Below are 27,431 nucleotides of genomic sequence, written 5' to 3'. Positions count from 1 at the left end.
CATAATCCTGCAACAAATCTGACCTGTGTGAACGTACCCGTAGGCTGGATTCCCATATCATGTGTTTGCTGCAGATTTTTAAGCCAGAGCCAGAAGTGGATCCAGGAGGAAGGAGAAGTATAAGTTCTTCCTTTATATTCCCATTCCTTTTTAACTACTTCTGGCTTTGGTTCAAAAATCTGCCGCAAAATCTGCAACAAATATCACTAAAAGGGGTATTGTCATCTAAGACATTGATGGCCTCTTCATGGAATATGCCATAAATGTCTGATAGATGCTATGGGACTCACACATTTATTTCCAGAATGAGGGTCACTCAACCCCGTTCCCGCCTGATGAGAAAGCCGCCAGCCGCTGCATCCATCTGAGGAATGAATGCAGAGGTGCACGCGGCTCTCTCCATTGATTCCTGAGGGTGTTATGGAAACATTCAAGCAAGAATGTGCGCAAGCACCCCTCCATTCATTCTTTACCTGGATGCGGCAGCTGCCTCATCAGGCGGGACGGGAGTCGAGTGACCCTCATTCAGGAGGCAGGCGCGGGTCTCCGAGCTGGAACATGCATCTATCAAACATTTATGGCATATCCTGTGGATACGCCATCAACATCTTAGATGGGAATAACCCTTTTTGGGTGTATTTAGGTGCATTCGTTTTTACTGCAATTTGATCACTTTTATCATCCTGTCTTATTCCTGGACCTGGACAGGTGACTGAAGGCACCAAAAATATCCAATTCCCCTAAGAACCTCTTAGGGTGCAGGCACACATGGCGCACTTGCATTGCATTTCCACAGCGTTATAATACCCTGCGGGAAAACTACAATTCCCTGGTTCTTGTGTCGCAGAATATTTTTCCCACAGGCATACACTGTAAAATTTTCCGAAGCGTAGGTTTACAATGCAAGAACGCCGCGTGTGAGCGCTCCCTTACTGGTGTTCAAATGGTTCAAGCATTCCCTTCCCCCAACAGAAGAGAAAAGGAGTGAAGATCTCCAACCAAGGCCGAAGATGGCAGGACTTGAAGATGTTTGAAATTTGTACATTACGGAGTGACACCGGTGACATTTTATCCTTTCTCTCCTTCTCTCTTTTTACCCGAATGCATCACGCCTTTAGTAGATTGCAATTTTGATTGTAAAACTTCCTTGAAAGGCAGTAAATCCAAGACTAAGTTATACTACATTTATGGAATAGATAAACAGGTGTAATCTTAAAATCTATAAAAGCGGCGAATATGTACTTTCATCGTAAATTGTTATTTACTGCCAAGCCTGTAACTTAATATATTGAAATAAAATCTTCGGAAAGTCGGTATGATAATGTTTCCTACACAAGGCTGTAAGTAATGACCCAGAACCAATGATGGCTAGTTTCTTCACTCCTGAGAGAATTATTAAGATATAGGTAGTTAGATAGCGGGAGCCGTAAACAAAATATATTGTACCCATTATATGTGACACAATATAAAACATACGACAACAGTGCCATCTAGTGGTTAATGTAGGAACACCACACAAAATAGAACAACTGCCTGTAGCTGTGTCATAATGCAGATGCATGGAAGAAAGAGTTATTCAGACTTAGATTATATTATGTGAGTTAGAAAACCAAAGAATGCTGATCTGCATTAGCGACCAGTAATAAATGAGTACCGAACAAATAGTTGTGATGTGACTTGAGGCCTGCCAAAGGTTTTGCTAGCATGTCGCGATATTGTATTGAAATGGTTTCATGAGATATTGGAGTCCTTAACCAAATTCAAGCAAAGGTAAGGGTGAACACATCTGATCGCCAATAATATCATATATCCCATTATCGTTGTAGGATAAAAACAAAGGAATAGAAAAGTAATGGAGCAGAGATGACCACAAGATAAAGAGAGAATGGGTATTTAACCCCTTAATGACCGCCGATACGCCTTTTTACGGTGTTCATTAAGGAGCTTTATTCTAGGCCGCCGCCTTCACGGTGGTCTAATCAACGTCCTGCACGGGTGTCCCGTGCAGCCTAGAGCAGCCTAGAGCAGGGGCTTGGCTGTCAGATGACAGCCGGGCTCCTGCTCCGACGGTAGCAATCGAAGTTTACTTCAATCGCGACCGTTTAACCCCTGAAATGACGTGGTCATTAACGACCGCTGCATTTGAGTAGTTTACAGAGGGAGGGAGCGCAATTGCAGGCATCCAATGGGGTGCCATGGCAGCCGGGCTATTAGACCATGCCATACTAAGTATACCAAAGCATTATATCTGCGATCTAGAGATCGCATAGTGAAGTCCCCTAGTGGGACTGAAAATATAATTAAATGTGAAATAAAAATGAATAAAAGGTGCACATAAAAATAATAAAACCATTTTTTTCCCATAAAAAATGGTTTTATTTAGTAAAAGTGTAAAAATAAAATAAAAACTACACATATATGGTATCCCGCAATCACAATGATCCAAAAAAAAAAAAGTTACCGTATTATTTAAACCACAAGGTGAACGCTATAAAAAAAACATGAAAAAAACAACAGCAAAATTACTCTTTTTTTCCATTCCCCCCAAAAATAATAATAAAAGGTTAATCAATAAGTCCCATGTACCCCAAAATGGAATCAATGAAGTCCCGCAAAAAACAAGCCCTCATATGGCGACATTGACGGAAAAATAAAAAAAAAGTTATAGCTCCTGGAAAGCGGCGATGCAAAATAAAATTATAGTGTTTTTATTGTGCATAAGTAGTAAAACATAAAAAACTATGCATATTTGGTACCGACCATAGAATAAAGGTAGCATGTTATTTACGCTGCATGGTAAACGACGTAAATGTAAAATTCATAGAACAATGGCTAAATTGCTGTTTTTTTATATCCCCCCTCAAAAAAAAGTTAATAAAAGTTAATAAAAAAATTATATATACCCCAAAACTATGCCATTGAAAAATACAACTCATCCCGCAAAAACAAGTCCTCATACAGCCATGTCCACGTGAAAATAAAAAAGTTATGAGTATATAGAAGAGACTTTACCCCTTTGCCCTGAACCCCAATAAGACAATGACTCAAATCATGTCACAGCTGGAACGGCATGGGAGGGGATGTGTGAGGAGACAAAATGACAAAGTTGCAGGCAGTGCCAGTAAAAATGGTTAGCTGGAATTCAGCAGCTTATGGGTAATATGCCCAACACCACCCAGGATAAGGCTGGGTTCACACGAGCATGTTACGTCCGTAATGGACGGAACATATTTTGGCCGCAAGTCCCTGACCGAACACAGTGCAGGGAGCTGGGCTCCTAGCATCATTGTTATGTACGATGCTAGGAGTCCCTGCCTCTCCGTGGAACTACTGTCCCGTACTGTAATCATGTTTTCAGTACGGGACAGTTGTCCAGCAGCGAGGCAGGGACTCCTAGCGTCGTACATAACTATGATGCTAGGAGCCCGGCTCCCTGCAGTGTGTTCGGTCCGGGACTTGCGGCCGAAATACATTCCGTCCATTACGGACGTAACATGCTCGTGTGAACCCAGCCTAAAGGGGATAGCTTTGATTTTCACAAGGAGGAATATAGAGGGTTGCGGACTCACAAGACGGACATACACTGAAACCAGCCGATATTTAGATACACAAAACCACAATACAAAACGAAATACCACAATTCATTACTAAAATGGCGCGTGTATTTGGGCAGTGGTAAATAGGTATAGGAGAATGTGAGTACCGCTGACAACAAGGACCAATGTGAGACATACAGAGCTGCAGACCATGATGATTGCTTTATAACTAACAGATAAAAGTCATACGGGTGACAAAGTTGCGATGGGGAAAGGAAGGCCGTGTGTCATAAGCGACATAAAATAATCAGTGCGTCTAACGAAAACTCGGTGATGTGTCAGAATACAGCTGCTGCAGGTTAGGGTGATACGAGCTACGGGTATAATTTATCTGCACTTGCCTCAATGACACATATCTGAGGCTCCTGATGATCCTTGTCAACTGGAACTGTTGCTTGATTCATTACCCATTCCTGAATGGCATCAGTAATATGCGGGACCACTAAAAACAGACGACACCAAACATTAATCCCTGCAAACTTTTTACCAACACAAGGTTTTATTAACATTACTAGTACAAAGCCAATTTTAGTGATTTTACATGGGCGGGTATTCTGCCTGGTAACAAGTGCCGATTGATGAAAAAAAGCATGTTAATCGACGCTCGTTTGGTCCATTAAAGTGTAACTAAACGTCCAAAAATCTTCTGACATGTTATAGTGACATGTCAGAAGTTTTGATCGGTGGGTGTCCAGGCACTGAGACCCCACCGACCACTAAAATGAAGCGGGAAAGAAGCACTCGGGTGAGTGTTGAGCCGCTTCGTGTCTGATCTGCTTTTTTTGGAAAGCCGTGCAGTTGGTGTACGGGCCCATAGACTTTCTCAATAAAAAACTAAGCGGCTCAGCCCATACCCGAGCGCTTCTGCAGACACACACTGTATATACAGGTAAGCCTGTTAATCCATTAGAAGCAAATTCTTGTTTTAAGTTTAGTACCTAGTTTGGTGGCTGAAATGTCTAAATTTTCTGTATTTTGAGTCAAAGATTTCAAAAATGTATATTTTTCATTTTTAATTTTATTTAAGATAGTTATATAAAATAAATGCATAATAAGAAGGAAAAAAAAGTGATTGGCTTAAAGGCTATGGAAACCTTTGTGTTCTTTTTTATTAAATCAATATTTTTTGTAATTTTTATATTTTTTAGAATTGACTTTCATAAAAAAAAATCATTTTACTTTTCACGATATTGCTTCTATGTATTCTGTATACATAAAAGCTGTATCGTTCTCTCTCAGCCGAATCCGTCAGTTCAGCTGAACGGACGGATCAGCTGAGAGCGGGTCCGGCGTGTCTCTGACTCACAGGATCCACCTAATATCGATCACCTCTAATTTGATAGATACAGTGACTGACCTTGTACGGTTTTCCCCAGGTAGTCTCCTCGTCGCTCCTTGTTAATCACGTGCTGATAGATCTTCCCTGTAGTGATATTATTGTCCTTATACAGACTGATATCCAGGAATCTCTCATAATTTCCCAAATCTAAGTCTACCTCCCCTCCGTCATCCAGGACAAACACTTCACCTGCAAAAAGATAATATCCGAGAAATATATTATCAGTTATCATACCAACATCGAAGATATTAGTTGATTTGTCATGTTTTCTGATTATCAGAGCTATTTCTGTCTATTAATGTCGGCTCCATGCCGCATCTTTCATAATGCTTTCCAATTATTGTTTTTTTTTAGTCTAAATAGGTTCATGATTCTGTGCCAATAATTTCATAATATATAATTAAAGGGGTTAACCTCCCAATTCCCTGCTTCTTTTTCTACGAGCAGCCACCACTGAACTTATTGCCAACAGATGTATTAATGAGTTCAATGTGAGCTGTAAAAATCAGTCTTCAGTCAGCTCCCCCTAGTGGTGGCTGTAGGCTGCCAGAATTTTATCATTTATCTCTTTGGCTGGAAATGTTCCTAGAGCTGTTTCACCTTTGAAATCAAAGTAAATAAGAAAACGAACATCTCCGTAGCATGCTGTGATTTCAGGTGACAAGAGTATGATAAAATACGCAGCATGTCCAAAACACGAAAAGATGAGTGTAAATGGAAAATTACATGTTCCTATTCCCTCCCAGCTAACACCTTAACACTGTTGTGTTTCTTTTTTGTTTTTTTTTAAATGACACAAAAATTTTTTACTTGGCTTAACTTTTATTACATTTGTATTGCTTCACTGCTGAAGTTTTACATGTAATTCTGCTGTGCAAACACACAATAATGGCAACAACCTGAGCTCTAAAGAGACTATAAATCCCAGTGCATCTTGGGAAATCCACACATGCATAATGTCTCAACATGATCATCCACCATAATCATAAATAGCTGAGGGACCTGGTGATAGCTATCTTCATATCCTTCTCATATGTGCTGTCACAACTTCTAAAGAGATCGTACTCTCAGCACATGACTCTAATCTACACGTCTAGAAATCTAGTCTGCCGAAACATCCCCAAGTAATTTCATTAAAGTACATCTCCTGTCAATTCTATAAAACTGAGTGGGCATAAGCACAGAAGGTAGGCAGGGGAGGCTGGAGAGAACGGGACTGGGTGACTCTGTGACTAAAAGAGTGAACCTCAAAATTCCCGATTTTTTCTGCCTGCAAAATACCCCATGTGAACAGAGCCTCAGGCCTCGTTTACATGAGTTCAATGTACCGGAAGCACTGGATCCGTTGCACGACAGGCACCATCAGCACTTGACGGAGCCAATTGACTTTTCAGGTTTCCGCCATGCTGGCCGTCGTTTTACCAGACAAAACAGCGCAGCATGCTGCGCTATTTTGTGCACCAGTTTTGACCGGATCTGTGACTGAGACCCCAAGCCGAGCCTCCAACGTAGATGTGAATGAGGCCTAACATTATTATTACTGAATACGAAGGTACACATAAGATCATAACATATAACGTACCATGCTCATAAGGTGAAAACGTCCCGGCATCAATATTAATGTACGGGTCAATTTTAATAGCAGTCACTCGAAGCCCACAAGACTTCAGGATGGTACCGATGCTGCTGGCGATGATGCCTTTTCCGATGCCAGAGATGACACCACCGGTCACCAGTATGTACTTCATTGGTTCTCTACGTACCGTACTCAGGCGCCGAAAGAGATTCCTGAAATATAACAAGTCATATTATTTTTATTGTTTTCTGAAATGTACAAAGACTACAAATTAGTGATAAATTATTTTCAAGTGATTGGGTCCACGTGGATGAACATGGAAATTAAAATATGCTTCTAACATTAAAGTGCTGGTTCATTTTTGTTGGTCCTCGCGAATACCCACAGGTGCTCTGAATGAACGGGTCCTGACGTTCAGCACTGAACACTCTCCTTTCCGGTGGCCCTTTATTTCCTCTCCAGGATGCGCTGCTATTTATAAGCCTTGGATTTCATGGTTTTGCATAGCGCGTGCATAGACGTCAAATTATTGAGGTAAACGGTTTTTACATGAGATTGTCAAATCTGATTCTGTTTTTTTAGGTATTTTTTTTTATTGCCGTCTGAACTCAAAAACACCAAAATAATCTGTGCAGGTTTTCTAAAAAAAAAATGTATATATGAAAAATCTACTTATGTGATAAAGTAAGTAGTAAAGGGGAACGCATGACATGACAATTGCTAATCTGCTGTTCCTCTTCTCCCCTGTCAGCAGAGGGTTAACTTGAAGCTGACATAGGGCACAGCTATGACGAGACCTTTTGGGCTCAAGAGGCTTAGGTTTGGCCTCAACCTCTGCACCTCCTATACTGTACGTACTTCCCTGGATGTCAGCACTGTGCCAATCCAGATTTCAGCGGAGTCATTTGGGACAGTCTGGTTGCTATGGATAAATTGCCTAACAACTGCAGCTTTTTACATGGGGTTGTCAGGCAGCATGCCCCTAGCAACTAGTCTGTCCCAGCTTAAGCAAGTTTTCAGCCTAAGGCTCAACCGACATTGAGCTGAGGACTGGGAAAGAGTAAGGGTATGTTCACACGGCAAACAAAAACGGCTGTAAAATATGGAGCTGTTTTCGTTTTCAGCCGTTCTTGAAGCATCAAGCGTTCTTTACGGACGTTTTTAGAGCTGTTTTTCTATTGACCCAATGAAAAACGGCTCCAAAAACGGCTCAAGAAGTGACATGCACTTCTTTTAACGGTCGCGTAAAAACCCGTCCTGTGGGAACGGAACACAAACAACTGCAAACAATTGCCCTGTTGCCCTTCTCACATTATAACTTAAAAATGTGATATTACCTTTTTCCACATGCAATATATTGCGCAGCTTTTTTCCAGATCATTAGAAAGTTAATCTCCACACTGAAAAGCAACAAAGGCAAAGAAGATTTTGAAATTAATTCCAATAAAACAAATAAAAAATGGTGATGAATTCATTTTCAATTAGCGTAAATCTGAACAATGTCCAAACTATGTGTACCCTCAACACAGCCCCAGGCCTGCCAATTCAGAGGGTTTCCCATGGCATTTACTTACTCAAGAACCAGTCAAGGTGGCAGAGCTTGAGGATGACCGTGCCTCACATTGACCTGTAGCAGTGTGCCCTCTTGGTGTTTCTGCTTGGCTAATGGCCGGGAGGTGGGCAGTGATTCTACATCACACTACATCATCAATTAAGAGCAAACCCTCCATGTAAAGCTTGGGGAATGTGTTGAGTGTAAGCGCATTGCTCACAACTGATGGGTGAGAACACGCGGAATGGCAACCGCCGAAATCATGCCCACATGCAGTGGCAAATGATTTGCCAGTAAAACTGTAATATTACCAGCAATATCGTGCAGCCATTCACCACCACATGTGGGCACGGTTTTGGCCACATGCGGCTGATGCTCTATGCACCCTAAGGCTGGGTTCACACAGAGTTTTTGATGCGGAAACTGCGCCGCAAAACTCGCCAAAAACCGGCCGAAAATGCCTCCTATTGATTTCAATGGGAGGCAGAGGCGGTTTTCTCCCGCGAGCGGTAAAACCGACTCGTGGGAGAAAGAAGGGACATGGCCTATCTTCGCGCGGTTACGCCTCTGACCTCCCATTGACATCAATGGGAGGCAGAGAAAACGTATTTCGCTGCGTTTTATGCCCGCGGCGCTCAATGGCCGCGGGCGAAATTCGCCACGAAAGTCGACGTGCAGGCAGAGGAAAATCTGCCTCAAACTTCCAAACGGAATTTTGAGGCAGATTTTCCGCCTGCAAAAAACTCTGTGTGAACCCGGCCTAAATCTTTCAAGGATCTTCAACGTGTGTCATGACAGATAAACAAACAGTGCACTTTGTGACAATTCATCATTCTGCTGGTTTAAATCCCAAAAAGTGAATGCACTTGTCCTGTGTCAATGGGGGAGGGGTCTACAAAAGAAACCATTCCAGCGAAGGCTCGTAAGCACGCATTTCTTTCACGCATGAATATTGACTTGAATAGGTCTGAGTGCAGTCAGTTATTTCAACGGACAGCACACGGACGCGGAACACGCTCATCTGAATAAGCCCTAAGGCCAGGACTTTGTAGAGCTTCTGACTGAGTTTAACTATTGAGTGACAGCTGCAGTCCACAAGATTGCATGAAACTCAATATATTTATCTGTAGCTTAATAGTTAAAATTAATGAGTAGCGCTACAAAAAGTCTCAGTGTAGTCCTGGTCTTAGGCGTCACTCACAGTTGTATGGCCGGTCTGTGTGACAAGATGCTTTACGGAATTTACTGCTGTGCACAATAAGCCTCAGGACATGTTCATATATTGTGATTTTGTGCAGATTTTTAAACCAAAGCCAGAAGTGGATCAAGGAGAAGTTTAAGTTTTTTTTTTTAAATTTCCCATTCCTTTTGAATCCACTTCTGGCTTTGCCTCAAAAATTGACATCAAAATATGCAACAAATCACGATGTGTGAACATAGCCTAAAGCTACATTAAAGGGTTATTCCCAAAATCATAAATTATCCACAGGATAGGTGATCATCTTATGATCGATGGGAGTCCCACCACTGGAACCCCCACCGATTATGAGAACAGGGGTCGCAAACCCCCAGATCCTCCTCACTGCTGGACTGCGGTGAAGAGGACACTTTATAAAGCTGTGGTCGAGCATGCGCGCTGCTGCTCCATTCAATGTTTATGGAAGGACAGAAACAGCCGAGTATGGCGCCCGGCTGCCTTCGTTATTCTCATAGACATTGAATGGAGCAAAGGGCGCATGCTCGACTGCCGCTCCATTTAAGCTCCTCTTCACTGTGGGGAGTGCAGTGAGGAGAAATTTGGGGGTGCGGGACCCAATTCCCTCAATCGGTGGGCACCCCAGCGATCATAAAAGTATCATCTATCCTGTGGATAGGTGATCCTTTATGATTTTGGGATAACGCCTTTAAGAATTCCTTATTGTAGTTCTGTATATTTACTGCAAAAATGTGAGGCTCGTAGGGAAGCCATATTAAAGGAAGGAAAACGATGGTCCACAGATGGATCGAAAATAAATCCCTGCGAACAAGCCCTGTTTTCAGGAAAGGTGGTCCCATTTCTTGGCATTAGGCATACGCTCTCACACGGATCGATCATATGTCTGTGAAGCCTGAGACAACTTGAGAACCCCTTTACCATGACATCATCAGTACCCACAAAACAAATCTACACGAGTAATGCTGCATGCTTATATAGATTAATTATAAGGGTATGTTCACACGCTTACTAAAAAAAACATCTGAAAATACGGAGCTGTTTTCCTGATTTTCAGCCGTTTTTTAAGTGACTCGCGTTTTTCACGGCCCTTTTCAGAGCTGTTTTTCTATAGTCAATGAAAAACGGCTCCAAAAACGGCTCAAGAAGTGACATGCACTTATTTTTCGCGGGCATTTTTTTACTCGGCGCACTAAGGACGAATTCAGATGAATCAGGGGAAACTCGGAGGTGAAAAATGACTGTTTTTCACGTCAGCGTTGCCCCCGTTTTCACGGATCCCCATAGACTTGAGTCTATCGAGGGATCCGTGAAAATGGAAGAAAATAGGACATGTTGAAACAACGGCCGAGTGAATGACCCCATTGAAATACATGTGTCCGTGTGATGGTCGTTATTTTAACAGCTGTCACACGGACGTATACTGCGGTCGTCTGAATACGGCCGAAGTGTCTACTAGTTTACCTGCCTGTACCTGCTTCTGGATCTGATGTTTTTTTAATTTATAGTTATCAAACAGTTCTGTGCTGGAAAGAAGTGCCGGATTACCAGAATTTCTGGATTATCAAATGCAGCATATTTTGTCGGATTACCAGCGTCACGTGTTTTATTTATTGATGGGTAAGGGGCAGGAACTATGGGTATAGCAGGTGCGCTCTTTATGACCCTAGGTCATGCCCATTTTGTGTCTATATAACTGTGCTCCTTTCTAATGCCAAAAAGAGAACAACGTTGGTGCCATCAGAAAATTGGTTATGAATATGGCACGCGATACCCGCTGCAATTGCACCCATCCCATATTATGAAGTGCTACAGAAAATAATGGCGGAGAAAACCTACTCACACATAGGAGGAGTTAACTAGTAAGCCACGCCCCCTGTCACTAAAACTTAACCCTTCCTTTACCAGCACCACACAGGACCTCTCATTGCAGACTTATGTCCTGACCCTGTATTCACGTATAAACCTGCTGTATGGCCGCTGATGATATTCTAGTCGCCGTATCTACACTTAGTCGCTATATTACAGACTGCCCTTTAAACGATCCGACCAGCAGAGGATCAGAAGTTTGGGCACACTGCTGCTTCCTAATGTCGTACACACAGAAGACACGACGTCCTGTCACCTGTATAGCGGGGTCCGCGAGAGTCATCTGACCAGTCCTATGCCTGTTTACTGCGGACTAAGGGGCCCAAGACACCTTCAGGAACAGCACGTTGGATTGACAGGATAAGTGATTATCACACTGAGCCGCTAGGTGGCGAACGATTCCTCGGCAAGCGTCGCAAGCAAGCAACTGTAGCATGTGTATTTTTTTTTTTTTTTTCTTGTTTTTTTTGTAAGTGCTTTATTGGTATAGAAACATAATACAGTTTACAAAAACGAGTGCAACCTGTAACTTGTCTTCTGCAATGTTATGTTTTATAGTGTTGAAGGTTTAGCATTTATAATACAAATAATAAAGCTCAGTACTAGTACAATATGTGGCAAATATTATATAGAGAACGAGATGAGTGATCTGGCTGTGGTGATTATCACTGTAAACTTGGAAAAGTTCAATGCATGGGATTATCTGCTCTGCTCGGGGTTGCCCAGGCATCAGAACACCCGTTTTCCTTTTCTTTATGCCTCCATGAGACCAGTTTGTTATATTCGAGACTGCCCCCCCCCCCCCCATCAATCCCGATTAATCCGTGAACCTCCTAAGGCTATGTTCACATCTGCATTGGATGCTCTATTCGCAAAATACGTCAGATTTGACAGAAAAAATAGCGCATGTAACACTAATCTTCCTGCCAAAATGACGAACACCCCTACAGAACCCAACGGAGCTCACAATAAGACATCATTCACACAACCGTTTCCGTTTTACAGAACACAAAACGGCTCATACCGGTTTACGTGTGCTGTCCATTGTTTTTGCTGACCCAATAGAATAGAATGGGTGAGGCGGACCGCAAATACGGAAAAGAACATGTTCTATAATTTGCGGAATGGATGCACGAATCCGCAAAAAAAGGATGTGTGCATTACTCCATAGAAATAAATGGTTCAGTATGCTATCCGCAAAACAATGGATAGGATAGAGAAGTACATAACGGTCGTGTGCATGAGCCTTAGGCTATGTTCACACGCTTAACAAAAACCGGCTGAAAATACGGAGCGGTTTTCAAGGGAAAACAACCTCTGATTTTCAGCTGTTTTTTAAGCAACTTGCGTTTTTAGCGGTGCTTTTCTATTGAGTCAAGAAGTGACATGCATTTTTTTTAAAAACGGCGCGTATAAAACACATTGTGGGAACGGAACGCCGTTTTTCCCATTGAAATTAATGGGCAGATGCCTGGAGGCGTTCAGCCCCCGTATTTTCAGCAGTTTTTCGGGGTGTTTACGGCCTGAAAAACGGCTGAAAATAGGCCGTGTGAACATACCCTTAGTCTCCAGGGTGCGAAGTATCCAGCAATGCGTCGTGGTTTTCCAATATTGACACGTTCTGTTGATCGGGTGCACTGGGAGGATCCTGAGAATTGTGGAATCTCTGTTTTTCCTTTTTTTTGTTTATACTCTTCTATGAATCATGCTTACCGTGAAAAAGATTTGTCCACCTATCAATCGCACTGTATTAAAAATCTGTTCCGTTACCGCTCAGGGCCTTCACTCCTGAATACCTGTGTTCTAATGTAGACATTGCGCCTACAGGTGAGCCCGTATATATACATACAGCATCAGATCTACTAACCATGAGACAAGGCAAGGTCACACGACTGCTGTACGGCATTCACAGATCATTTAATACATTGTAGGGGCTGACGTCCAATCGCACGCACAATCTGCAATTTATAACCCACACATGAATGTAGCCTAATGTTTGTGCTTCTTCTGAACTGTCTGATCAAAATTGTAAAATTAATAAACCAAGTAAAAACTAAGTAGAAGTAAAGAATAAGTAGGAATTGTGCTTTTTCAATAGTTTTAGGATTTTTGACAGGCCTGCAGCAAAACGTCACGGTTAGGCCCCATGCAAACGACCGTAAAAACGCCCGTAATTACGGGCCCATAGACTTCTATTGGCCACGGGTACCTTACCGTTTGCGTACGGGAAGGTGCCCGGGCAATTTAAAAATATAGATGTCCTATTTCAGGCCGTAATTACGGCACGGGCAGGCCCATAGAAGTCTATGGGGCTCCCGTAATTACAGGTGGCTACGCGTGTGCACCCGTAATTACGGGAGCGTTACTAGGCGACGTCAGGGGATTTAAATTTTTGAATAAAGAGAAGCAGCGAAAATGTCGTCTGAGCGATCATGTGACATCATTTCCAGCCTCCTTTTTTTACAGATCCGTAAATACGGGTGGAATACGGATGACAACGGACCCGTATTTTTGGGCACAGGTCTGTAAATACGGGTTAAAAACTTGTGACAACGGACTCGTATTTACGGCCAGTATTTACAGGAGGGAAAAAATACGGTCGTGTGCATGGGGCCTTAAAGTGGGATGTCCCATCAAGAAAACCCCTGTCAATATGTTCAGAACACAGACTGCAGCATCTTCTGTCCAGGGAGCTACAAAATAAAAGGAAGTTGGGACCAGCCCTTCAAAGAGGTATTCTAGCCGAAAGGATTTTTAACTTATTCACTGGATAGGTGATCAACGCTAGATCGGCGGTTTCCTGGGACTCCAACCGAACACCAGAACGGGGTCCCCGGTCCTCTCAGCCGCAAGACAGTAGCTGGGAGGAGCCCGAATAAAGCATCTGCCAGGCATGTGTGGTGCCGCTCCATTCAAAGTCTACGGTGGTTCCCACCTATATAGCATTTATCAACACTCCACTTTATTTTTTTGGTGTTTGCGGGGTGCCGTGTGCAAAAATACTTACCGATTCCCGCATCTTGTCGTTTTTCGGGTCCAGCGCCTCTCACGTGATCTTCATTCTGACCTGGTCTGGAATCACTGCTTTTCAGAAAACTGGAAGTCAGGCTCTCAATGCATTCCTATGGAGCCTCGTTGTGGCCTTGTTCTGGCTCCCATAGGAATGCATTGAGAGCCTGACTTCCGGTTTATTCAAAAGCACAGTGACTCCAGTCAAGTCAGAGGGAAGATCACGTGAGCGGCGCTGGACACGAAAAATACAAGATGCCAGGATCCGTAAATATTTTTGCACACAGCACCCCACTGAAACACCAATGTCCAAATGGAGGGTCCAATAGGAGTGCTCCTTTAAGCTTGATATAGGCATGAGATTATGTCAGATCTTGTCTGGTAGCGATTTATCTCCCTACCATTAGGGAAGATTAAAAGATACAGTATTGTTAAAAAAACAATAGCAGTCCAACATCATTAACCTGATAAATCAATGTTTTTGGTAGAAAACATAGCAAATAATTTACTTGTAAGTGTAGTAGAAAAAAACCAGAGCCAACACTTAGAACATGAATGCCGCTCATTCTGAAGAATTGAATCATTTCTTGAAAGCAGCTTGTTCAAAATAATAGCAGTGAGGAGTTAAATTGGTGAATTCCTACATGATCTGGGGATGTTCCTCATACCATGGTGCTGGGCCTACTTATCGCATACAAGGGATCATGGATCAGTTTGAATATACCAAAATACTTGAGATCATGTTGCCCTGTGCCGAAGAAGAAATGCCCTTGAAATGGATGTTTCAACACAAGAATGACCCAACACACCAGTAAGCGAACATCTTGGTTACAAACAGGATTGAGGTAATGGAGTGGCCAGCCCAATCCCCTGACCTCAATTCCATAGAAAACTTGTGGGGTGACATCAAAAATGCATGAGGCAAAATGTAGTGGAATCTCCCTGGACTGGAATACCTGCTCAGAGGTGCCAGAAGTTGGTCGACTCCATGCAACACAGATGTCAAGCACTTCTCAGAAACAATGGTTAAGTCCCTAAATATTAGTTCAGTAAAATCTGAAACATTTTTCAGTTTAAACATACAATTTTTGAGTTTTTAAAGAAAAATGCTGGCACTGCTATTTTTTGGAACAGCCTAATATTCCTTTTTCTTTACTTTCTGTAAAGGATTAACACAAACTGGATAAATGTGGTTATGGTTTTGATTTGGAACGGAATATGTAGTTTTTCCAGGGCATTTGCATTTAGGCAAATAAGTTATGATTTTGCGCTTTATTTGCTTTTTTAAATGCACTGCTATTTTTTTTGAACACGACTGTATATTACGTCTATAGCCAGCTATATTCAATATTCAGACCTCTGTATAAATACTAATAATAAAGATAAAAAAAGACACGGCGCCACATAGTGCAATAAAGCGAGAGGGTATTGTGAACAGTATATGACAGGGAAATTGCTCACCTTGAGTAATGGATACCAATAGGTATCACAATAGCAAGAAGCTGCAGCCAGGTCCGTGCACATGCAAAATGATTTTGCTGTCAAGTAGAGGATAAGAGATCAGACAAAAAGGACCACCGGCGCTGCTATAAATGTTGATTGGCCTGATGAAGACGCCGGTTCGGCGTCGAAACGCGTAGCCCTTCCTTCTTAAATAAACATTCATTAATTATTCTCTCTGCCTCGACAACATTTATAGCAGCGCCGGTGGTCCTTTTTGTCTGATCTCTTATCCTCTGTATAAATAGACCAAGTGACAACTGTTATTGGAATGAATCGGATTCCCAAAGAAAAGGTTTTTCTTGCTTTTTCGCTCAAATTTTTAGCAGAAAACATGTGGAACGACAACAGGGACATGTGAATACGGACACGGGCCATATAAACTATCCCCTCGGGCACCTTGTGGTTTGTGCCAAAGGCAGGATTTGATGCCATCAGAGGATACGTATGACTGAAGTCTTCATAAATGTCCAATGGGTGGGGGTCCCACCACTTTATTGGGTGAACAGGAGTCCCCTGACCACCATTCTGCAAGGTGAACTTAATTATGGTCTCGCTCTCCTGATAGTAGGGGACAAACGTATAGTAGTCATATACATACTACTGTATATAATATACCACAGACACTGCCCCCACACACAGTATAATGTCCCTATAGATGCCCCCACACAGTATAATACCCCCATATAGCCCAAATAGTGCCTGTACGGCGAGGCACGGATTTTCAGATTCCACTGCACTTCTGCCTTATACCCGCATCCTATTGGTCCACGGTGTTCTCAACGTCCACCCCATTTACATCTTGTTTAGCCTCAATGCCACAGCGAGCAGCCCCTGCCCTTCCCTAATGCGCTATATATATATATATATATATATATATATATATATATATATATATATATACACACACACACACAGATGATTGGGTGCTGGTATATACGAGGATAATGGGGGTTATACAGAATGATGGCGAGCTGGTATATATGGGGATGATCGAAGCCCCTGTACATAACCCCCATCATCCCTGTATATACCAGTCAGCCACCATTTCTGTATGTAATCCGCATCATCCCTGTATATACACTAGACAGCTATCATCTCTGTATATAACCCCCTTCATCCCTGTATACAGGATTGATGGTTGTTATATAAAGGGAAGGGGGTAATATACAGGGACCCCTTAATCCCTGTATATAACCACCATCATCCGTGTAAATATATAACATTGGGGTGAGCACTGCCAACGCACCGTGGCGCACGGTCATTGAGGACTCTGTGGACCAATAGAATGCCTGAGGCATCGGTATGTGCCAGAAGTCCACCGCAGACAGGCGCGAGGCGGTGACATCATTGCACCTGTCTGCGCTGAGCTGTGAGCAGCCGGCGTAACAGGGAATAGTAGAACAGGGAACTGACAACTCCCTATTCTACTATAGAATACAGTTGAAACCGGGGTAAGGAAGAAAAAAAAAAAAAAAGTGCAAGATGACCTCCCTTATCCTGCCCAGCCCTACCGTGGCTGTAAATTCAATTAAACAAAAAAGCAATACTTAGCTATCCTTGCCCCTGGCAATCCAGCACGGTCGCTTCAGCGGCAGTTCTGGTGGATGTTTACATGCACGTATGTCACCACTACAGCGAATCAGAGGATCTGGTGACGATCGTATTTGTACCATAATGTCAAAAATACAACATAGTAAACAACCACCGGGACTGCCGACGGAATCACAGCGCTGGATCGCCAGGGACAAGGATAGCGAAGTATTGCTTTTTTGTTTATTTCATTTGCAGCCCATTCACTGATTGTGACGGAGTAAAATTTGTAAATTTTTATTAAATAACTCGCCAATCTTAGGGGTACAATCACCACCGTGACAAAAGCCCACGCTATATATCCCCCTCTCATATCTGACCCTCCGCGTTTCTGTATAATTATTTCATCAGGGGTCTGTTCATTATAAAGCTGGCTAATACACCAGCAATATTGAATTGTGTACAGATATTCTGTTTCAGCTACACACATGGAAGCATGCTCGCATTGATATCAGCGGCATGCTTCACTCAGGACTCGGAGTATATATAACTTATACTCCACCCCTTAGGCTGGATTCACACGAGCACATTACGTCCGTAATGGACGGACGTATTTCGGCCGGTAGTCCCGGACCGAACACACTGCAGGGAGCCGGGTTCCTAGCATCATACTTATGTACGACGCTAGGAGTCCCTGCCTTGCTGCCGGACACTGTCCCGTACTGTAATCATGTTTTCAATACGGGACAGTAGTTCCATGGAGAGGCAGGGACTCCTAGCATTGTACAAAAGTATGATGCTAGGAGCCTGGCTCCCTGCAGTGTGTTCGGTCCGGGACTTCCGGCCGAAATACATCCGTCCATTACGGACGTAATGTGCTCGTGTGAATCCAGCCTTAGGCTGAGGCCAAGCCCTTATGCTGGCCAATCAGTATCGCAAACGTCATTCGCGACGTGTGGTCATGTGACACCCGGCGTATCAGATGAGAAGCCCGGAGATCACAGCCATCGCCTAACCAAACGCGCATGCGCATAGAGAGGCAGCGAAGCGCATCTCGTTATAGCCTCTAGCACTTTCCATCTGGGGGAGTGACCTGTCGTCATGGGAATCAAGAACGCTGTCCAGCTCAACACTGCAACCTGGCAACCAATAGTCTAACATGCCCTCTGGTCCCACACTATAGGAAGTAGATTATCGAAGCGTTAATGTACAATGTAGTACAAGGTGACCCACAATACATATTTAAGTGGGACACTAGTACCAATTTGGAGAATTAAATTTAGTTAATGACTGGACCTTAATAGATTGATGTTTAAATAAAGCATGTATAATGTGTCTGCTCATTCAAGCCATCTGGTTGGATACATGCCAACCTATAGCTCCACTGGGCCTCTTTTCTCAGGATCAAATTGTCCCAGTCCCTTCCTCATTTTGGTGGACGGACCAGTTCAATCGCCTGGAAACGTAAACATTCCGCTCTTCCTAGAGGTTTCTCATGTATTTTGATATGGGAGTATCCCTTATATTTGTCACATCCCCTACATGTTCTCCAATTCGGCGACTAAATTGACGGATAGTCTTACCCACATAGTTCAGTGGGCATGGCCATGTAATCAGGTAAACCACCCCTGCTGTTCTGCAGTTCACAAAATCTACAATATCATATTCGATTTCGGTGGTGACACTTTTGAATTTCCTCCCATTCCGGATAAAGTTGCAAACTCTGCAACATTTGTATGTACCCGGAATCTTTCTCTCCTTTTGCCGTATTGGATCGAAGCAGCTGTGCATCACTCTGTCCCTTATATGCTTTCGCCTTCGGAATGTGACAGATGGTTGGCTAGTGATTCTATCCGCTAAATCCATATCTGCACTGAGAATATGCCAGTATCTCTTAAGTATTTTCATTACTTCTGGTTGTTTAGAGTCGAAAGTGTCTAGAAGTCTTGTGATGTTTTCCTCTTTTCTCTCTTGGGACCAAAAGGCTAGTTCTATCTGAGTCTCTTGCCAGCTCATAAGCCTTTTTCACTACCTCTTTGGGGAATCCTCTCTCCCTCAATCTATTTCCAAGATGCTGTGATTGTAGTTCAAAATCTTCTAGGGAACTACAATTAACTGGCCCCTAGAGATGCCTCGTTTAAGAGGATAAGGGTGGCAACTGTCCCAGTGCAAAAATCTATTTGTAGCGGTCTCCTTACGGTACACTTGAGTTCAAATGGTGCCTTCCCTCGTTTTTGTAATTTTAAGATCTAAAAATTATAGAGTGGTCACTAATATCACTAGTGAACCTGTCCAAAATCGTTCTGATTTAGAGCTGCCAAAGGCATTGAACTCGTTACTCTGGAATTCCAGAGTAACAACACATCATCAATGTATCTTATCCAAAGACCCACTGATTATGTCCATTTAGAGAATTGGTCTCCGAAGACCAGTCTCATCCCACCAACCAAGGTACAAATTGGCATAGGTGGGGGCAGTTGGACTCCCCTTTGCCGTACCTTGCTGCTGATGGAAAATGCAGTCCTCGAAGACCAACATATTCCTTTCAAGTACAAAATGTAACAGTTGCAACAGAAATTCATTGTGAGCCAAATATTGGGTACCTTGTGACCTAAGGAAATAACCCACTGCTTGGCAGCCAAGCTCATGTGGTATAGAGGAATACAACGCCTCTACATCAAGACTTGCCAACATTGCACCCCGTTTCAGTGTGATACCATCAATTTGTTTCAATACGTCCATGGTGTCACGGACTTAAGATGTCAAGCTGAGAACAAATGGACGCAAAACTACATCTATATATGTGCTCACATTTTGAGTTAGATTATTAATGCCTCATACAATTGGTCTACCACGTAAGGGAGGGTAAGCCTTATGGATTTTTGGTAGACTATAAAAACATGCCAGTTGGAAATTGTGGGAGCAGAAAATTGAATTCACTAGAACTGAGTGCTCTACTTTTTGCATCCTGAAGGATATCTAAAAGTTCCCTCTTGAAGCTTATGGTGGGATACTTCTTGAGGATTGTATAACAATCAGGATTAAGCAGTATATCCTCACATTTTTTTAATCCTCCCTATTCATAACTACAATGTTCCCACCCTTATCGGATGCTTTTAGAACTATATTTTGTTTATTTTCCAAAGTAGTAAGGGCCTCACCTTCAGAGGGGGACAGATTATTTTGCATACTACTCATATCCTGATCCAACATCCTCAGCTCATCTCCCACCAACTAAACAAATAGATCAACATTGGTGAAATCCCCAACTGGCGGCAGTTTCCTACTTCTTGTTTTCAGGCTAGTAAACGGGTCTTGTCCTTGAGTCCTATTGGATTCCTCCCATAGCGCCTCCAAAAAATCTAAGCCTTCCAAATCAGACTCCTCTAAACCCATTTCTTGACCTTTCCTTAGATTGTGATGCTTAAAAAAACTATCCATTTTAATTTTCGAGCAAAAAGGTATAAATCCTTCACCCAGGTAAACAAATCAAATCTCGCTGTGGGGACAAATTAAAGCCCCTTCTCCAAGAGCATGATCTCTGATGCCTTTAAACTATGATCTGGTATATTAATAATTTGTAATTTATCCTTCCCTCTTCCCTTTACAAATCCTTTTGTCCCCTCCGCATGTAGCGGGAGATCGGGGGATTGTTGGATAAAAAAAAATTACTGCCACTGATAGTAGAGGCCCTACCACGACCTCTATTCCTGCCTCTGGCACCACCCTTATATTTCATTTGCAGTCCCAAAGGAAAAAAAAAATAAGTAACTTCCTGGATAGTGCCTTCAAATTTGAGTATTAATCCCCATTTACAATTCGGACACCTTTATCCAGTCATCTGTACATTCCATTTCATTACCAGTTTGGGAATCAATCAAAGATCACACACAATGAAAAGGATAGACAACACTTTTAATATTTCTCTGATATATTCTCAATTTAACACATTTAAATAGATGAGTGATTAAGTACAGGAATACTTGGGTATGAGAAGGTCATGGAAGAGGTACATAGTACCAAAAACGCTACACACAGCCTCCTTTTGTATATTACCAGACAATACACAGGGTAAATTTAACAACTGAAATAGGTTACCAAGAGAATCAACGCTGTTCCCAAGACTGGAAACGCAACATATTGTGATTTATATATATATTTTTTTAGGTTTACGGAAAAAAAAAAAAGAAAGAAAAGGAAAACATAAAAAAAACATACAAACAAGGATCAAACTGCCGAACAGAGAATATTCTCACTACTAAAACCACAGCAGTGTAACGGAGTGTTGCATTTAGAGCAATGGTTATGCCCCGAAATGTAATGAAGCCCAACGATGTGCTGTGTACTCCCAGAACTAGTGACTGATCCATTACAATACTTGTATGTCCCAGGTTCTTAAAAGCTGGATCCAAACGGTCATTGTTCTGCAGCAATCATATGTAAAGATCAACGGGTGCTTCGAGACAACAGACTTGCATTTGTGTCCCAAAATGAAATTTCAGCATAGCTATAAAAAGTGCCAGTTTCTCAGTGTGGACGCGGATCCACCAGCAACCGTCCATATTGGTTTTACATTCCCATCCCTACAGTACAAGGCTCATAACAACAAAGGAATAAGCAAGTTATATTGTCATTCTGTCAAACCATTTCCACAATGCTACAAGGTTGTTTCCACCTTAAGAGAACTTAAATTCATTGATACATGCAACTTTTACCTTTAAAAAAATAAATTTGACCTCCTTTTAGGTTTGCAGTGAATTGTTTGTTTCAGTTTATATTGAAGGCTTCAGGAATTAATATAGTATGAAGAACAAGGAATAACTACTCATATGCTCTGAACATTGATGTCTAAGTGGTAAGACATTCCCCACCTCCTATAGAAGCTTGCATGATATAGATATAATAATCTATATAGGAAGCTCTGCCACCATGTTGTACCTTGTACAATTGGGTTTGTCATTCATGTGCTGATCAATTACTGTACTTCTCCTTTAAGAAAAATTAAAGTGCCCATACACATTAAATAAAATCTGGCCTGATTTCGGCAGCACCAGCCTACTAAAAAATGTGTATGGATTTTAACAATTCCCCTGGGAGATCAGGCCTTTCTCCCCAACTAAATAAACCTGCATGTTCATCTGAGCCGAGTATGCACATTAATGTGGAATAGCAAAGGATAGCGGTCGGCCAAAGGATAATTTATAGTGTATGGGCACTTTAAGTATCGTATTAATGCACTGCAAGTTCTACATAAAATATAGGGCAAAATGCTGCAATTCATGAACATGGAACACACGTCCTACATTTCCTAATGCAAGATGAATAATAAATGAGCCCCACTAGCCAATGTCAATTCCGAACCTCTGCGTTACAAGGCAAGAAGTGTTGTCATAGGGACATAAGATCTTCTCACAGACAGCCTGTAACTTCCATTGGTGATAACTTGGCAGAGGAATAAGGTATTCTTCTCATTCTTTAAAACAGGCTAATGTATGTTTTATAGGAACTTCATGAAGTTAATGTGGAGGACATAATGGCCAGGGATCTGAAGCTTTGAGCCCCCCGGTGTCATGCATTAATGTTTATTGCTATGGAACATGAAGCATAGAAACATAAGTTAGGTTACGGGTATGTTTTAGTCGTAACAATATGGCTCCAAGTTTGAAACTTGGAATGTCGTATTTCATACATGAAGTAGTTGCACAATATCTCTCTAGTAAGAGGGACAACCTTTATACCACCTGGAAAACGTTAAAAAAAAAAAAGCTAAACTTTACCTAAAAATCCTGAAGGAAGAGAAACTGGCACTGCAGCAATAGGACATGGTGTGTATGGATAAATGTAGTATGCATGCGAAAACAAAATCCACGGCCGGGCCGGCTTTAATAAAGTTCTGGGGGTCTTGGCATGAGACGCACTGTAATCTTAGCAGATAGAGAATTGACTGATTTAGGCAGATAGAAAAGGAAAGAAAATAAGCTCTATAAAAGTTATTATGAATGTTCCTTGATCAGCCTCAAGTCATCAGCCTTCTACAGGAACACTACAGTGATGTCATCCAAGTGATATGTCCAGTGTAGATGAACACAGTGACCACAATCGTCCTGAATTGTTAAACATTGGAACTCCGAGACTGAAACTGTATCCGGCATGTGCAGCGTCTCTGAACCCGGCAATCTGTATTCACACGTCATATGTGATTCACCTTCATTGTCACCTTTACAAGTGCCCTGCGCACATCTTTAAAGTACTAGATATTATAAAGGGACAGGAATATATTAAACTTAAAATCTTTTTCTTCTTTCGTTCTGCCACTAGAACTTTGTATTGTTCCGCACAATTGCTTGAACACATCATCCCGAAGTGCAACAGACGATTCAATGTCATGTCAGACAGAAAGCGGTGTGAAGCCGGGAATCACTGTTCTTGCATCTAGGAAAAAAGTAGAAATTTATCAGCGCATTTATAAGACCCGAACAAAGTCAGTCATTTAAGGAGTTTTTAAATCTTGCATGTGCCTTGACCGCTGTTCTGCCAGACGGGGCACCTGCAGACCGAATGTAGAGGTAACCTAAACCGGAGAGCCTCGCACATGGGCGGTCTTGGGGAGTAAAAAAAAGAAGCAAGCAAAACTTCCAACTTCTCTATTCAACCAATAGTCGAGCATACAAGAGGTATTAGACATTTATAGCATATTCTGTGGATATGCCATAAATGACGGAGATGGAAGACCCCTTTAATGCAAAGTTGGTAACATTATATGACAAGAAATAGCATGAAGTAATTTCTATTGTTGCAAGTAAAGTGCCATCTAGCACGTTTTACGGCAAGAAAACCAGAATGTTGCCAGGAAAAATCATGCCAGTTTACAGATGAAAAACGTAAGCCAACAAAAAGCAATAGATAATTACGCTATGGAAAACGTGACATAATAGAAAATGATTGAGCCACGCCTCACTAAGTAGAAAACCGCAAATTATCATGGAATACAATAATGGCTCATGTCACAGCAGCGGACACAGGACATTATAAGAGCATAGTCCATACAGACGCACCGACCTTCGTAGATCGGTCCGGTGGAGGATTCCACTGCGCCTGTTGCATCACATCATTAACAATCATCTTTGCGATCTTCCAAGCCATTTCCTCCTGAGCCTAAAAAAAAAAACAAAAAAAAACCAGCAGCTTGTGACACCAGCGCCGTCATACACTGTAACATCAAGACTGGCAGCAGGAATAGGCAGTTTTAGGTGATTTCAGCCCCCTGTTCCAGTACAAGAACAAGGCTGTCACCGATGTATTGGAAAGATGCCCTGCCACCAAACAGAGGACGTGAAATAGTGACTGAGTAAGGTCAACTTAATGCTTATAAGAGCATCTATCAGATCTGTGGGTGGTTGGCAGACTGCACAGTTGGTACACTGGGTGCCATATTAGAACCCTCTTTTATTAGGTCCCTCTTCATCATCACCTCGCATAAATAAAAGGGATTCAGTCACCAGACAGAAAACCATAAGAAAGATGCTATTTTTTAGAGGTCCGAGTCCGCGGGACTACTGCCAATCAGCACACTTTATGTAAATGAACGTCTTTCTGCTTGATTGGCCAGATGGCACCACATGATAGACTGACTTATTTAGGCACTAACGTGCCATGGCTGCAACCATGTGGTGGCCCAATTGGCCCATGTGCACATTAACTTGCTTAGAACACGGGCCTCAAATGGCTAATTAAAAACGGAGCTCCTAGCAGCATCTGCGGATGCAATTAAAGAACAACATTTTATAAATTCTCTTCCTTCAACGGTTTGTATCTAGTGAGACCTATTTAACAAATTACACACACATTTAAAGTAGACGGTGCTATTACAGCACCTAGTACACCCACCGCTCAGCTGAGTGATCATACACCCTGGTTCATTCATTGCTCCTATATAAGATGTCCCAATTTAAAGGGGTTTTTCCATCTTGAACATTTATGGCATATCCAGAGGATACGCCATAAACATCAGATAGATGCAGGCCCCACTCCTATCTCTAGAATGGGGGCCCCCTGATCCCCGGCCCACCTTTTCGCACTGTTGCTGGGCTGTGGCCACGGAGTTACAAAGTGTCCAGGAGTATGGAAACAGCCAGCCTCGCTGAGCGACGTTGTTTCCGTAACGCCCATTCACTTCTATGAAAGTGCTGGAAACAGCGTAGCAAAACGTCATCAGCTATTCCCAGAAAACCCATCCACAGAGCCCAGCAAAAGCAGAAAAAAGGTAGCATGGGGTTTAGGGGGCCCCCGCTCTACAGATAGATGCGGGTCCCAGAGGTGTGACTCATCAATCGGACATTTGTGGCATATCCTGAGGATGTCAATAGTGTCTGAGAGGAGTATACCCCTTTAAGGAGGTCTGTCTGCTGATAAATCCTCTTTAACCCCTTTAGGACACAGCCTGTTTTGGCCTTGTGAACACAGCCTATTTTTTCAAATCTGACATGTGTCACTTTATGTGGTAATAACTCCGGAATGTTTTTACCTATCCAAGCGATTCTGAGATTGTTTTCTCGTGACATATTGTACTTTATGTTAGTGAAAACATTTGGTCGATAAATTCAATATTTATTTGTGAAAAACTTCAAATTTTAGCAAAAATTTGCAAAAATTAGCATTTTTCTAAATGTAAATGTATTTGCTTGTGAAACAGATAGTAATACCACACAAAATAGTTACTAGTTAACATCCCCTATATGTCTACTTTATGTTTGCATCATTTTTTTTCACGTACTTTTATTTTTCTAGGACGTTACGAGGCTTAGAACTTTAGCAGCAATTTCTCATATTTTCAATAAAATTTCAATAGGCCATTTTTTCAGGGACCAGTTCAGTTCTGAAGTGGCTTTGAGGGCCTTATATATTAGAAAGTCCCCATAAATCCCCCCATTTTGAAAACTGTACCCCTCAAGGTATTCAAAACCACATTCAGAAAATATTTTAACCCTTTAGGCGTTTCACAGGAATTAAGGCAAAGTAGAGGTGAAATTTACAAATTTCATTTTTTTTGCCGAAATTCATTTGTAATAAAAAAAAATCTGTAACACAGAAGGTTTTACCAGAGAAACGCAGCTCAATATTTATTGCCCAGATTCTGCAGATTTTAGAAATATCCAACATGTGGCCCTAGTGTCCTAATGGACTGAAACACAGGCCGCAGAAGCAAAGGAGCAGCTAGTGGATTTCGGGGCCTCCTTTTTTTAGGAATGTATTTTAGGCACTATGTCAGGTTTGAGGAGGTCTTGTGGTACCTAAACAGCCGAAACCCCCCCAAAGTGACCCCATTTTGGAAACTACACCCCTCAAGGCATTTTTCTAGGGGTATAGTTAGAATTTTGACCCCACAGTTTTTTTGCAGAATTTAGTGGAATTAGTCTGTGAAGATGAAAATCACCTATTTTTCTGTGGAAACATAGAATTTTTTCATTTTTACAAGGAATAAAGGAGAAAAAGCACCCCAAAATTTGTAAAGCAATTTCTCCCGATTACGGCAATACCCCATATGTGGTCGTAAACTGATGTTTGGACCCACAGCAAGGCTCAGGAGGGAGGGAGAGCCTTTTGGATTTTGGAGCGCAGATTTTGCTGGATTGGTTTTCAGTGCCATGTCGGGTTTGCAACGCCCCGGAGGGACCAAAACAGTGGAAACCCGCCAAAAGTGACCCCATTTTGGAATCTACACCCCTCAAGGAATTTTTCTAGTGGTATAGTGATCATTTTGGCCCCTCAGGATCTTTTTTAGAGCTAGGGTGACCAAAAAACAGCGATTTTGGCGCTTTAAATTCTTTATTTATTACAGCGTTCACCGTGCGCAATAAATTACGTTTTAATTTATTCTGCCGGTCGGTACGATTACGCCGATACCATATGTGTATAGTTTTTTTTACGTTTTGCACAATAAAATTAAGTTTCTATAAAATAATTTATTTTCTGGGACACGCTATTCTGAGCCGTAACTTTTTTATTTTTTCGTCAAAAAAGCTGAGGGAGGTCTTGTTTTTTGCGGGACGGGTTGTAGTTTTTATTGGTACTATTTTGGGGTAAATGCGACTTTTTGATCACTTTTTATTCTATATCTTGGGAGGGGTGGTGACCAAAAAATAGCGATGCTGACAGTTTTCCGTTTATTTTGTTTGCGGCGTTCACCGTGCGGAAAAATTAACATTATAGTTTCATAGATTGGGTCGTTACGAACGCGGCAATAC

At 42.1% G+C, this 27,431-nt stretch overlaps 2 protein-coding genes across 8 annotated transcripts in view; both read right to left on the bottom strand.

Annotated features, from left to right (window-relative positions):
• Nucleotides 1-11,577, bottom strand: part of CTPS2 (CTP synthase 2) — a 164,471-nt gene extending 152,894 nt beyond the window's left edge. For 2 of the 3 annotated variants that reach the window (XR_012881580.1, XM_075854407.1), the window contains exons 1-5: nucleotides 11,402-11,577; nucleotides 7,849-7,911; nucleotides 6,518-6,723; nucleotides 4,954-5,124; nucleotides 3,938-4,038 (exon numbers count right to left, since the gene is read on the bottom strand). Coding sequence is in view for 2 of the 3 variants with exons in the window: in XM_075854407.1 (XP_075710522.1) it covers nucleotides 3,938-4,038; nucleotides 4,954-5,124; nucleotides 6,518-6,723; nucleotides 7,849-7,892 (522 nt within the window). In the remaining variant the exon portion in view is untranslated. The remainder of the gene's footprint in view (nucleotides 1-3,937; nucleotides 4,039-4,953; nucleotides 5,125-6,517; nucleotides 6,724-7,848; nucleotides 7,912-11,401) is intronic. The other variant, XM_075854408.1, reaches the window with a different exon arrangement.
• A 9,504-nt stretch (nucleotides 11,578-21,081) lies between these two features.
• Nucleotides 21,082-27,431, bottom strand: part of AKAP10 (A-kinase anchoring protein 10) — a 43,520-nt gene continuing 37,170 nt past the window's right edge. For 4 of the 5 annotated variants that reach the window (XM_075854404.1, XM_075854400.1, XM_075854401.1 and 1 more), the window contains exons 14-15: nucleotides 24,243-24,342; nucleotides 21,082-23,619 (exon numbers count right to left, since the gene is read on the bottom strand). In XM_075854404.1, coding sequence (XP_075710519.1) covers nucleotides 23,576-23,619; nucleotides 24,243-24,342 — 144 coding nt within the window. In that variant the 3' untranslated portion in view covers nucleotides 21,082-23,575. The remainder of the gene's footprint in view (nucleotides 23,620-24,242; nucleotides 24,343-27,431) is intronic. The other variant, XM_075854402.1, reaches the window with a different exon arrangement.

Source organism: Rhinoderma darwinii, chromosome 2 (assembly GCF_050947455.1).
Source record: "Rhinoderma darwinii isolate aRhiDar2 chromosome 2, aRhiDar2.hap1, whole genome shotgun sequence".
Lineage (NCBI taxonomy): Eukaryota > Metazoa > Chordata > Amphibia > Anura > Rhinodermatidae > Rhinoderma > Rhinoderma darwinii.
This window is presented reverse-complemented; position numbering and strand designations above follow the sequence as displayed.